General features: G+C 42.7%; 1 protein-coding gene across 4 annotated transcripts in view; it reads right to left on the minus strand.

Annotated features, from left to right (window-relative positions):
* The window catches only part of LOC124034566 (acetyl-CoA carboxylase 2-like), a 56,974-nt gene that overhangs the window by 11,889 nt on the left and 30,931 nt on the right, over window positions 1-14,154 (minus strand). For 3 of the 4 annotated variants that reach the window (XR_006838586.1, XM_046347930.1, XM_046347932.1), the window contains exons 20-37: window positions 13,687-13,875; window positions 13,300-13,400; window positions 13,112-13,200; window positions 12,872-12,996; window positions 10,088-10,201; window positions 9,786-9,899; window positions 9,596-9,685; window positions 9,372-9,490; window positions 7,461-7,484; window positions 6,719-6,859; window positions 6,497-6,596; window positions 6,075-6,182; window positions 5,860-5,916; window positions 3,413-3,454; window positions 3,066-3,281; window positions 2,604-2,759; window positions 342-545; window positions 1-53 (exon numbers count right to left, since the gene is read on the minus strand). The exon at window positions 1-53 is cut by the window's left edge and continues 103 nt beyond it. Coding sequence is in view for 3 of the 4 variants with exons in the window: in XM_046347930.1 (XP_046203886.1) it covers window positions 1-53; window positions 342-545; window positions 2,604-2,759; window positions 3,066-3,281; window positions 3,413-3,454; window positions 5,860-5,916; window positions 6,075-6,182; window positions 6,497-6,596; window positions 6,719-6,859; window positions 7,461-7,484; window positions 9,372-9,490; window positions 9,596-9,685; window positions 9,786-9,899; window positions 10,088-10,201; window positions 12,872-12,996; window positions 13,112-13,200; window positions 13,300-13,400; window positions 13,687-13,875 (2,042 nt within the window). In the remaining variant the exon portion in view is untranslated. The remainder of the gene's footprint in view (window positions 54-341; window positions 546-2,603; window positions 2,760-3,065; window positions 3,282-3,412; window positions 3,455-5,859; window positions 5,917-6,074; window positions 6,183-6,496; window positions 6,597-6,718; window positions 6,860-7,460; window positions 7,485-9,371; window positions 9,491-9,595; window positions 9,686-9,785; window positions 9,900-10,087; window positions 10,202-12,871; window positions 12,997-13,111; window positions 13,201-13,299; window positions 13,401-13,686; window positions 13,876-14,154) is intronic. The other variant, XM_046347931.1, reaches the window with a different exon arrangement.

Consider the following 14,154-nt stretch of genomic DNA (forward strand, 5'->3'; position numbering starts at 1 on the left):
ATGAGCATGCCGTGCAGAGGGCCCTGCTTGTCCTCGTATGACTGGAACATGATCTAGAGATTGGAGACGGAGGTCAGCAGCAGCTAATAGCTTTGAATTGATAGAGAAACTTAAAAAGAAAGTTCTTATCAATGATTTGTGAAGCATCTAGTCTTCCTGAATGCCCTATGAAACCTTTATTAATTGTAGAATCTTTACTCCTGCACTGCTTATTCAACACCATTTCTCTGGCTGTGCAGTGTGTACCAGTCTGTGCACACTGAATGTGAGTGGCATTTTCCTGTAGCATCGGTAAGCAAGTGAGCTGATCCGGTTTATAGTGCTCTTCCTGATCTACCTACCTGTCCTGTTGAGGGGTCTGTGACTTCCTTATATAGGCTGATATCCAGGTTGTAGCCTGACTCGTTGGTGAGGAACAGGTGGATGGGGATGGCGGTCCCGGTGGGCGTCAGCCGAATGTTGATCTTCAACTCGGCCTGGAGCACCCGGAGCTTCCACAGCCTACTACCGTAACGCATCACCATTGAGTGCACTGACTCCTCAATCTAAAAGGGGGAAGGGGGAGAGAGAGGACACAGAGAGGCAACACATACCGTATAGTTCATATACACAGCTTTATTTATAAAGCACATTTCAGACATGAGTGCAATGCGCTTCACAGGAAAAAACAATACTAGAAAAACGGAAATATTTACTACACAACAAACATAAGAGGATATATGTTTTGCAGTTGAGAAGACCAGACAGGAGAGCATTACAGTAGTAAAAGCATGGATGAGACTCTCTATCAGCCTGAGATAGAAACGGCCGCACCATGGCAATGTTCATCAGATTCGAAATGGAGTTCAGAATCTAAAACGACACCTAGGTTTTTGGACCTGGTGTTTGATCTTTATTGCCTGTGAATTAAAACATGCAGCCAGATTCCCTCTGTGCTTTGGCTCCAATAATAAGTACATCAGTCTTGTCTTGATTTTGCTGGAGGAAGTTGTGAGCCATCCAAGTATTTAAATCATTAATACAGTCTAATAATTTAACTGTGGAGCTAAAATCCTCTGGTGGCACAGACATGTAAAGTTGTGTATAGTCTGCGTAGCAGTTCAAATCAATCCTGTGCTTTCTGATTACGCTGCCAAGGGGTAACATATATAAACTGAACAGTATGCAAAAATCGAACATGTGGAACTCCAAAAGGGTGAGAAAAAAAACTCTTGCCCTAAATACACTATATGATCAGAAGTATGTGGACAGCTGTTCATCAAACATCTCAATCCAAAATCATGGGCATTAATATGGAGTTGGTCCCCCCTTTGCTGCTATAACAGCCTCCACTCCTCAGGGAAGGCTTTGCACTATATGTTGGAACAATGCTGTAGGGAATTGCTTCCATTTAGCCACAAGAGCATTAGTGAGGTTGGGCGATTACGCTTGGCTCGCAGTCGGCGTTCCAATTCATCCCAAAGGTCTACAAAGGGGTTGAGGTCAGGGCTCTGTGCAGGCCAGTCAAGTTCATCCACACCGATCTCAACAAACCATTTATGTTTGGACCTCGCTTTGTGCACAGGGGCATTTTCATACTGAAACAGGAAAGGGTCTTCCCCAAACTGTTGCCACAAAGTTGGAAGCACAGAATCGTCTAGAATGTCATTGTATGCTTTAGCGTTGCGATTTCCCTTCACTGTAACTAAGGGGCGTAGCCCGAACCATGAAAAACAGCCCCAGACCATTCATTATTCCTCCTTCACCAAACTTTACAGTTGGCACTATGCATTGGGGTAGGTAGAGTTCTCCTGGCATCGGCCAAATCCAGATTCGTCCGTCGAACTGACAGCTGGTGAAGCGTGATTCAACACTCCAGAGAACGCATTTCCACTGCTCCAGTCCAATGGCGGAGAGCTTTACACTACTCCAGCTCACGCTTGGCATTGTGCATGGTGATCTTAGGCTTGTGTGTGGCTGCTCAGCCATGGAAACCCATTTCATGAAGCTCCCAACAAACAGTTCTTGTGCTGAAATTGCTTCCAGAGGCAGTTTGGAACTCGGTAGTGAGTGTTGCAACGAGGACAGACAATTTTTACAGCACTCAGTGGTCGCCTCCTGTGAGCTTTTGTGGCCTACCTCTTCGCAACTGAGCCATTGTTGCTCCTAGATGTTTCCACTTCACAATAACAGCACTTACAGTTGACCGGGGAAGCTCTGGCAGGGCAGACATTTGACGAACTAACTTGTTGGAAAGGTTGGAAAAGCCTATGACGGTGCCACGTTAAAAGTCACTGGGCTCGTCAGTAAGGCCATTCTAATACCAATGTTTATCTATGGAGATAGCATGGCTGTGTGCTCAATGTTATACACATGTCAGCAAAGGGTGTGGCTGAAATAGCTGATTTCCACTCATTTGAATGGGGGTGTCCACATACTTTTGTATATATGGTGTAGGTCCTAAACCAATTTAGAACTAGACCAAAGAGGCCAACCCACCTCGAAAAAGCAGCACTTAAATCCAAGAGTACAAGGACAGAGAGCTGTTTGGCATCTGTGTTGGCTCTAAGATCATTTACCACTTTAACTAAGGCCACCATCATGTAAGATCATGGCACACTGACCTTGGAGGGGTCCATGATGACAGTGGGGACAAAGTTGAGGAAGATGTGGTTGCAGTCAGTGCGCACATTATTGTTGCTGAAGGCTACCTCCAGCTCATCCATGGCCTCCAGGAGAAGACGCTCGCCCTCATTCTGCAGGTACTCAAAGGATGCTTCCTGGAGGAGAGAGAGAGAGGTGTAAGAGCTATGAAATAAAAACATTATTCTTAGCAAGACAAACTATTTATCTCAAATATAAGAGAACAAAAACAATACATGTATTTTTAAAGGGATTTGTATTTCATTTAACCTTTATTTAACTAGGCAAGTCAGTTAAGAAAAAAATTCTTATTTACAATCATACTGGCCACAGAGATAAAAATGGTATCCATGACTTCATCTGAATCTGGGGAAGTAGATAAAGGGCCTCATTCCCGAAGTATCCCTTTAACTTTGTGTGGCGTTGACTCCACCCCCCTGTACCTTTGTGATGAGGTCAGAGTGGCGGATGATGGCTCGGATGAAGAAGCGGTAATCGGTGACCTCGGCACCCTCCTGCACACGGGCGGCGCCCAGGTACAGGTGCATCTTGTGGTTGGCACAGGGCACGGCTGTCAGGTCAAAGTTACGCATGCGGTTCAGCTCCAGCTGGAAGGCCAGAGCAGGCTCCAGGTTCCTGTAGATACGGTCCTCCTGGAACTGGGAGAGAGTGAGGAAGTGGGGGGTGTTGAGAGAGAGATAGTTTAATAGTGTTTTAAAGTTGTTCATGTATAACAAATGTCCAGTTACTGTGAGAACTATTTTGTGTAAATATGTTGCTGTTTTTTTACCCCGTCTCTGGCTCTGAAAGTGAAGAACTTGGGAAATTCCCTCTGGTAAAAATCAGAGAGAAAAATGTGATCAATCTTGGTCGTATTCATTAGGGCAACAAACAGAAGAAAAGGGTCAGAAACAGGGAGACTATTATTGTCGAATAAGAAAGGATTGTTTTAATTTTCCATTACAAAAATCTTTATATATGACCCTGATTTTATTAGCCATAGTTTAATGTAAGTTCATGTTAAGTTAATTGTACATTAATCATAAGTTACTGAACAATTTTTGCAACCTTTATTTTAGCATGCAGTCCCTTTGATACCAACATGCACACAATTCACAAAATACAGTTGGGGAAATCTGTCGATTGTAAGGAACTAAAAGCTGATTTATTCCGAGGAGACCGAAGAGATTACCAGAGTTAGCCATACCTGAGACCAGGCATGTTAACTCGTACGTCCGAAGGTTATTAATGATGTTCGGTACGGCGGGAGTTTTTGTAAAATAGCTTTATAAATAAAAAGAGAGCAATGACTCAACCTATGTGACTTTCCAACAGTAAAGAATGCAGTGAACAGAACATGTTGCCTTGTAATAAAAGGAAGAGCGCGATGTCTAACTGCATCTAATGGCTTTAAAACCTTTTACAGCAGTGGGCTAAATCACACAGAGTGTCTCTTGGTAGTCTTAAACAAATCTACTTTGAAACAAAAGTATACACTACACAAACATGGTTATGGTCTTAAAAAAAGAAGACACATTTACCATGTCAGATATACAGTTGAAATGTATTACATTTTGAGTTTGCAATGTTACACTTTTTTGCAATTTTATAACTGACTTCATGCAATTCTACTAATTTTGCCATGGGGTGGAGACAAAATGAGCAGTTATACAGCAAATTTCCTGCAATTCTACACATTTTGCCATAGGGTGGTGTCAAATGTTTGCAGTTTTTAATATGATAACAGATAATCAATGGGCTCCAACCTGGTCGGTAATTTGACCAAGTTTACTACAAGTTTAGATAGCTGGCCGCTAGACTAACTTAACAATAAATAAAAAACATATAGCTGACATGGGCTAAATGAGTGACTGCTGATACACAACCACATATCTGAAATTGCAACTTGTGTATTCTATTATTCTAACTTTCAACAGTTGAGACCCCTGACTGAAAAATATTATAGCCTATGGCGAGATTGAATGATCTGCTTTCTACTGTTTAGCGAGAAGCAAGACCTATTTCTATAGAAGAAACCCATTTGTATACCCAGCTTCTGAAATAACTCATCAACATGCTTTTTAAGAGACAGCTTTTGTCTATCCAGATACCCAGATATTTGTATGCAGGAACACGATTAATGGAGGCACCATCCAAGGTACATACTTGTATATTATCAAAACTCTTTTGGCAAGCAATCCAAGTACTGTCAGTCTGAACATCTCGACGTTGGTTTGGAGTTGATAGCTTAGACGGTGACAGAGGACATAGGTCTAGAATTTCTTTGACCATTCTAGTCTATGGCTCTTTTTCCATTAAAATGCATTGGTATTCATAGTAACGTCTCTGTTTAAGATGCTCAATGAGGGGACATAAGAGAGCTATTTGCTGACATTACATAGCTAATTTTCGTCACTCTAAACTCTGACAATCAGCTTGTGATTGGTAACAGATATTTTTGTTACGATTTCAGACTTGAATAGCAGGGAAGTAGACCAAGATGTCATACCCTCTAACCTTTTGTCTAACTTGTTGGGAAAGTGGTCAAAATGTAAGTTGTTTATAAAAAGTTAGAGAAAATGTTGTTGATGCGGTTACTTAAACACCTGTAACGTTTGATCAGTACCAGATAATTCTGTTCTGATTTAAGATTTGAATAGCAGGGAAGTTGACCAAGATGTCATACCCTCTAAGCTTTCGTCTAACTTGTTGAGGAAGTGGTCAAAGGAGCTGATTTGTGTCAAAAGTTGCATTCACAGCGAATGTTGGAAGTCATGATGTCACAATGGAAGCTTTAGAATGTTGAAGAAATAGTGTGAAAGTCAATGAAGTTCAACACGTTTTATGAGTATGAATAGTATAGGAAATGGTATAAAATCACGCTATTCAAGACCAGTCTGCTTGTTTTAAAGTTTGAATTGCATTTCTAGCTTAAACAATGTAAGAGGAGCAGCATTGTAAAGAATAACTAGAAGTCAGAAATGAGTGGTACAATATTTAAAGTGTGGCTGCTTTTGCAAGCCACACTTATTAATAGTAAGAGATGACGGAGTACTACTCACCATTTTATTCAACAACAACAAAGGGAATTTCAAATGTAGCCTCGTATGACCATTCTGATCTCCAAGCTTACATTCTGTTTTGCTACATGGATTCCAGAATGCAACAGAATGGAAGCTTGGGAGATCAGGATGATCGTACGAGGCTATTTCAAATGGTCTTGTAGAAGCATCTTACCCTCTGTGCGACTAAAAACGTGATCCTTCGTATGCCGTGCTCAAAGAGTAAAACTTTCTGGAATAAGAAATGATCATATCAAGTATAATCCTAGCGCAGAAATCATAGGACACTGGGATAATAGTGAAAAGGTGAACCCCTTTAAGATTCCCCCCTATGAGAGAAATCCATAATGTTACTGAGAGAGTTTGGGGGGGATGAACAGTGCTGCTGACCTTAGACTGGGCGAAGGCAGCGAAGGCTGTGACCAAGGCATCGTCATTCTCTGTGTCTGCCGACTTGATGGACACATTGATGATATGGATGGGGTTCTCCCTCATGTTCTGCAGGTGCGCAGGGGAAATAATCAATCACAGCTTAGTGAGAAATCTCAGCCTTCCCCCTCATATACCAAATTATCTTCTTAAAGATACTCTATGAGATGTACAGTTAATTGATGTACAGTTAATAGATGATAACAAAATAATATAAATGTCTTATATTATAAACATACAAATCATTAGTATTAGGCAAACAGTATATATTTTCTGTCTGATATTTTGGTCCTTTCAGGGGATCCCTTGGGGGCGGCTCGCAAACACCACCAGAGTCAAAAGGTCTGTAAAGCCTGTGTAACACGATCCCATCACATGGTCACCTTGCAGTTGTCCTCCTCGTAGAGGCTGGGGCAGGCCTCGGAGAACAACGGGCTCTCCAGGAGCGGGTCAGCAAAGCTGGAGATGACCTCGTCAAAGTTCCTGCACACACAGCCAGCGGATGGACAGACTGGTCAGGTCAGGACAAGGCGTAGTATTACCCAGCCTACATATTTCTACCATGCAAACCTGACACCCAAGAGTTGTTCTCTGTGTTATTTCACCTTTTGAAGTCTTCAAAACATTGGAAGGCCACCATGGCCCCCATGCGCTGACAGGGGGGAGAGAGTGCCCCTTCTAGGAAGAGCTCGCTACCCTGCCGCCTCATCTCAAACTGCCCTGTGCTGTTCACCGGCATCGCCACCCTGAGGGGAGGGAGGATACACTGGTGACTCCTGGGTAGGTTTGGGGTGGGCAGAGACAGCAATGTTCAGTTAATGTTGGGGGTTGCTTTTCTTCAGCACTAGGCATGGTGAACAACCATCGACACAAATGAGTGTAGGCGCTGGTGATCACTTGACAGCAAGTTTACATCATGATGCCAACAGCATACTGTACCTGTTGTCTTTCTACAAGACACTTTTTTTCTTTTTTCTTTGATAATACGTTTCATAATATGAACTGATTAGCTGATTGTGTTTGATTGGAAATGGTGGGGCAGATTACTACAGTGGCCTATGAGGGTCAAATCAGCCTCTGGTAGAATACAGAAACCCCTTTTTTCACAAAGGAATCACACAAGGTTTTAAAAGGCACAATGCATACTGTAGGTCAGACAAATTAAATGTGCCTCCCAAAAGCTAATTCTCTCTATGAAAGTTTAGACCAACAATACACAACATTAGAAAGTAATTTGGCAGAGGTTTACAGTTTTAAAAAGAGGGGGGAAAGCCATGCATTCCTAGGGGACATACACAGACAGAGCCAGACACCATATGGCAGGAGGAAGGAGGAGCTGTAATCTACCTGTTCAGAGTAGGGCTGCTCCCTCTGAAATCAGACAATTGGCAGGTGAATGTTCGCAGTGGATGATCCACCTGAAAGCTCTTCCTTTACCTCTTGAATTCTTATTAGTTTCAAAGCACTTTATGACATACTCTAGCTTTGCACACATTAATAATCACCATGAAAAATGATTTTAAAGTTAAAAAGTTAAAAGCAGCTTATGGGTAATTGTATTTCTGTACTGTGTGTGATTGAGATCCATTGTGATCTTTCAGGTTGCATTCATGAAACCAGACTTATGACAAAATAAGAGAGCAGAGAGAAAAGTTAAGCCTCTGCAATCAGGCCCGACTTTCAGTGAAATAGAATTTGCAACACTCTGTAAGTTTTTTTTTAAAAAAAAAACAATAACAACGACTGAAGTCCTTTTCCTGGTTTGTGGAATCGGAGCGTTGCCATCTTGAAAGCAATCTGATATAACAGCAGTTAATCCCAATAGTTTACCTCGGTCTGACTATTTGCCCCAAAGTGGCGGTGGGAAAACAACGATATTGAGGCTTTGTTCCAAAGGGCATTCTACCCTGCATCCCACTGCTAGCTTGCTTCTGAAGCTAAGGAGGGTTGGTCCTGGTCGATCTCTGGATGGGAGACCAGATGCTACTGGAAGTGGTGTTGGAGGGCCAGTAGGGTGCACCCTTTCCTCTGGTCTAAAAAAATCTGCCCCAGGGCAGTGATTGGGGAAATTGCCCTGTGTAGGGTGCAGTCTTTCGGATGGGATGTAAAATGGGTGTCCTGACTCTCTGTGGTCACTAAAGAGTCAATGGCACTTATTGTAAGAGTAGGGGTGTTAACCCCAGTGTCCTGGCTAAATTCCCATTATGGCCCTCATACCATCACGGTCACCTAATCATTCCCAGCTTACAATTGGCTCATTCAACCCCCCTCCTCTCCCCTGTAACTATTCCCCAGGTCGTTGCTGTAAATGAGAATGTGTTCTCAGCCAACCTACCTAGTAAAATAAGGGTAAAAAAATAAATAATTGGGAAGGACAGAGAGTGTGTACTGCTGTGCCCAAATGGAAGCAGCACACAGACTGTACCATGACCAGGGGTTACAGGATTTATTAGTGCTCTCAGTATGGGAACTGATCGATTGGCTCATTCGTTAACAAAGATACACCACCCCTCCAAAGAAAATCAACCAGATACAATAGATTTCCATTCACATTGCTTAACATAATTAAAGCCTTACGTGGTGAATAGTGAATTAACTACAAACAACTTTTCTTTTGACACAGTTATCATAATGGCAGAGTTGTAACATTGTGTTGTAAACTAACTGTCATTTCTATGTCTATTTTCAAATCCCCCAGTTTATGGCAAATTGCACCCACCGTGTTCCTTCTATCTCAACTCACAGACTTCTTACTGGTCACTTTTTGGCACAAGGGAAGACCTGTCAGATATGAATGACTTGTACCTGGCAGCTATGGATGCCTTGTACCTGGCAGCTATGGAAGCCTTGTACCTGGCAGCTATGGAAGCCTTGTACCTGGCAGCTATAGATGCCTTGTACCTGGCAGCTATGGAAGCCTTGTACCTGGCAGCTATGGAAGCCTTGTACCTGGCAGCTATGAATGCCTTGTACCTGGCAGCTATGGATGCCTTGTACCTGGCAGCTATGGAAGCCTTGTGCCTGGCAGCTATGGAAACCTTGTACCTGGCAGCTATGGATGCCTTGTACCTGGCAGCTATGGAAGCCTTGTGCCTGGCAGCTATGGAAGCCTTTTATTGTATGTTGCAATGGTCAAAATGATGTGAATTCCATAGTTGGGAGATAGAGAGTTTAGAGATGGGAGATAGGGTAGAGAGTTTGGTGTAGAGCTGCTTTATGACGCTGGCAGAGAACTGGTGTCTGCCGTTGGCTGGGTACCTGTTGGGGTGGGACGACGGCAACATGAACTGGAAGTCTACAGCACACGTCCCGTCCTGCAACTGGCGATGCTGGAGGCTGTTCAGCTCATAAGCAATGTAGCCCCTGCGTACGTATACCTATAGGGAGGGGACAGCGGGAAGAGAACATAAGGGAGAATTTTAGCAAAATGACGCCATCAGGATAAAGCCAAATCCGGTTTATATGCTGTTCACTATGCTCACCTCCAAGGCAGCCATGCACACCACCCGGTTAGAATGGTAGAAGAAATTGGGCAAAACATCGAAGATGGTGGTCTCAGACAGGATGAGTTTCTGCCGAGGGGAAAAGCAATATTATCCTTTAGATGTTGTGTAAGTCAACAACAACAAAAAACTGTTGTTTTGAATACAATGCAGAAAATATGATGCTCACCTTCAGGTTTTCTGGGCAGAACTGGTGCCCATATATGTCAATGGCAGACAGAAAGATGGACTCCACTTGGTTGTGCCTCAGTTCATAAGAGGGCAGATGGGAAGCGATCAAAACCTGCAAAATACACACTTGTCCATCAATATCTGGTGTTTTGTAGCTACTAAACTGCCTATCTAGTGAATAACATCTATCATCTTATCTGACTAAGGTCTTACAAGTCTGACTGAAGTCTTAGAATGATGAAGAACAGTACACTCCATTGTGGGAAAATGTCATTCAGTACAAACAGTTGCGAAAAATACCTGTCTGGCACACAGAGCCACCTTTGAGTTCTCCATCTTGTTGAGCTGTGTGAGCTCATTCAGGATGGTTATCAGCTCGTCTGTTACGGTGGGGTCCCGGCCACACAGCTGATCCTAAACATCACCAGGGATACACAACCCACTCCCTATTAGCATTAGAGAGATGTAAAACATGGCCCCAATACAACAAACTACATATGTAGGAAAACTGCATTGCAGGTTCACTGACAATTATTACAATGATAATTTTGTATTATAAAGACAGGTGTGGTTTCCGAACCTGGTCTCAGAGCATTTTGTATGATTCTGTATGTAAATCCGAAACACTCGATTTAGTATGATATTTTACCTTTCTTATGGTATGTATTCATTTGTGGATGTCCATCACCCATTTCGTATGATATGTCACGAATTACAATTCGGGGGAAGGGTTAACTAACATGCTAAGTAGTTGCAAAGTAGTTAAAAAGTTGCTAATTATCTAAAATACTAAAGTTGTCTGTGATGAGATTCGAACTAGCAACCTTTGAGTTGCTAGACATTTGCGTTATACGCCCACCCCCTAGTTATAAGCTCACCCCTCCACCCTGACCAACCACCCTACTTTCGTTTTTTGCCTTAAGTAACCATCGGTCTTATGCAACCATACCAAATGTAACATATCATACTACACTGAACAAAAATAGAAACGCAACATGCAAAATGTTGGTCCCACAAGCATTTCGCTACATTCGCATTATCATCTGCTAACCATGTGTATGTGACAAATAAAATGTGATTTTGATTTGATGTTTCATGAGCTGAAATAAAAGATCCCAGAAATCTTCCATATGGACAAAATGCTTATTTTGCTCAAAGTTTGTGCACAAATTTGTTTGCATCGCTGTCAGTGAGAATTTATTTTTGCCAAGATAATCCATCCACCTGACAGGTGTGGCATATCAAGAAGCTGACTAAAAAGCATGATCATTACACAGGTTTATGCTGGGGACAATAAAAGGCCACTAAAAATGAGCAGTTTTGTCACAATGCCACACGTCTCAAGTTTTGAGGGAGCCTGCAATTGGCATGCTGACTGCAGGAATGTCCACCAGAGCTGTTGCCAGAAAATGTAACATTAATTTCTCTACCATTAGCTGCCTCCAACATTGTTTTAGAAAATTTGTCCGTACATCCAACCGGCCTCACAACCGCAGACCACATGTATGGTGTTGTGTGGGCGAGCGGTTTGCTGATGTCAACATTGTGAACAGAGTGCCCCATGGTGGTGGTGGGGTTATGGTTTTGGACGGCATAAACTACGGACAACAAACACAATTGCATATTATCAACAGCAATTTGAATGCACAGAGATACTGGATGCCCATTGTCGTGCCATTCATGTTTCAGCATGATAATTCACCAGATGCGAAATGACTACATGACGCAAGGATCTGTACACAATTCCTGGAAGGTGAAAATGTCCCAGTTCTTCCATGGCCTGCATCCATGGCCTGCATACTCACCAGACAGGTGTTAGGAAATTATGATTAATATGACTGAACAAATCATTTTAAATGGAACTGTAAGTAAACTTATACTCTTATATTATATCTGATTAACAATATGAGTTCATAAGAAGAAATTGTGTGACAGGACAAGGAGGAATAGAATGTTAATGAACACCATTTCTACTGGGCAGGAACAAATGGGTTGTGGACTGTGTAAACACATAAGGTCGTTAGCCTATGGTTGACCCAACCTGAAACTTAGCTCTGGGGTTTTTAGATTAGGCAGTGAGTGCATTCCTAGGGTTTCTGTTAATTAAACCTGTCAGTTCAGTGGTGATCGATAATGTTGAGGGGTCAAAAGTTATCTGGGAGTGTGTTAGTGAGTTAGAATGAACTCTTCACCTTACTTTGTCCTGTCGAGAGGGGGGGGGGGGTTCGTTTAAGACAGTGAAATTACGTCATGATCTGTATTTAAACTGATGCTTTTGTTTTGAGTGGTAGCGCGCTCCGATAATAAATTCTATTACCTATTATTTAAAGACTAGTCTGCGTCTATTTTATGCAACAAGAAATCTTACAAATTCTCATAAAATAGATGAAGGGCTTTCAATTGATGAAAGCACATTGGCATAATTAAATTATACTAACAACAGGTCACCCATTGAGCATGTTTGGAATGCTTTGGATCAACGTGTACAACAGCGTGTTCCGGTTCCAACCAATATCCAGCAACTTCACACAGTCATGGAACAGGAGTGGGACATTCCACAATCAACAGCCTGATCAACTTTATGCGAAGGAGATGCATCGCTCTGCCTCTGACTGGTTTTCTGATCCACACCCCTACTTTTTTTTTTTTAAGGCATCTGTGACCAACAGATGCATATCTGTATCCCAGTCATGTGAAATCAATAGATTAGGGCCTAATTCATTTATTTCAATTGACTGATTTCCTTATATGAACTGTAACTCAGTAAAATCTTTGAAATTGTTGCATGTTGCGTTTATATTTTTGTTCATTATATTTTTGTTCACTATAATTTGAGTGTCCCGGATTTACATTTACTATGCTACGTCTAGTCTATGAGGCCAGGCTGGGTTTCAATGACCAATGACAAAGTCAAGCAGAGAACAGCTTGCAGGTTGTGTTGTTTGACCCCTCCGATATAGCATAAACATTTGCGCAATGCATTTTCCTTTATAAAGATTGAGGCTGAATTGATGTTTAAGCTTCACTTGTTCTTCATCAAGTGGAGGCGGAGCTGTGGGTGTTAAGTTGAGAAAGTATTCTTACAATAAGCATAGTGACCAGGATGTTCTTTTTGGATACTTGGGCGTGAGAAAAGATGCTCTCCAGCACAGGGGTCATGTCAGGCTTGTACTGCTCCCTCAGGTTGATCACACACTTGTCGTAGTGAGCTGTTCACAAAAGGAAAAAATATTGGAATACCATGTATCACCACAATATAAAATAGCATACAACTGCAGGATACAGTCTATGTCTTGATAATATCCACAGTGAAACACCAATCACCTTGCTGGAACTGCATTTCAACCTGAAGGTAACGGTTGAGCAGATCAAGCACCACAGACTTCATGTAACCCCGGATTCCACTGCGGTACCTGTGACACATTCATATCACAATCCACTCAAACATCATATATCTGAAGTCATGTCTGTTATGGAGTGATGATTCAGATGTGAAATAAGAGAAGTGTGACCTCTGCACCAGCTGGACGATACTCTGAGTGTTCATGAAGAACACTTCCCGGTCAGCCTTCCTCTGTAAGGTGGCCGCATGGCTGTCCAGGATACAGGCAATCTAAAATGGAGGGGGAACAAATTCAGTAGGCATAATGTAGAAGGATTCACTTCATTAGTTGAAAGGTGGATGCAGTTCACTGTGCATTTATTCCATTCCCAGTCCCAAGTCTGATCATGTGGTGGCGATTGTATGGTGCCTGACAATGACTGTAAGAGTTGGCAAGACAGCACAAAAAAATCTGGGGACCAACCTGCTACTAAGGTACTCTGAGGCCACTCACTTTGGCGAAATGAGAACGGTCAGACGGAGCATATCAGTTAGGATTCCAGGCTAAGTCACTCACCCTTTGGCTGGGGAACTGGCAGAGCACCGAGGTGATGTTGCTGGCGTACTGGGCAATGACTTTGCGGATGGCCTTCTCCACACCGGGCGGGATACGGCTGGACACGCTGGTCATGATCTCCTGCAGCTCCAGCAGGGGAAGCGAGGGGTCCCGCAGGGTCTTCATCAGGGAGCCCACCCAGAGCTTCACCTGAAGGGGTAGGGGGAACATACTGTCATCACACCCTCATATCACACCCTTGTCCCACAGCTCAATCAACCTTCCCATTCTACAGTGTGCACAAGGGATGCAATTGCCCGCATTCCAACTTGTCTTCATAACAATCTGACAAGATTTACGTGGTTCCAGAGAAGATAAAACACTTCTTTGGGGCATTATGCGATCTGATAATCTGCTTGACTATGATAATAATGTCGACCTGGAACCTTGCGACCCCTCTATTGGTATGTGCAGCGCTGCAGTAGGTGG

The sequence above is a fragment of the Oncorhynchus gorbuscha genome, linkage group LG04, assembly GCF_021184085.1.
Source record: "Oncorhynchus gorbuscha isolate QuinsamMale2020 ecotype Even-year linkage group LG04, OgorEven_v1.0, whole genome shotgun sequence".
Taxonomy (NCBI): Eukaryota; Metazoa; Chordata; class Actinopteri; order Salmoniformes; family Salmonidae; genus Oncorhynchus; species Oncorhynchus gorbuscha.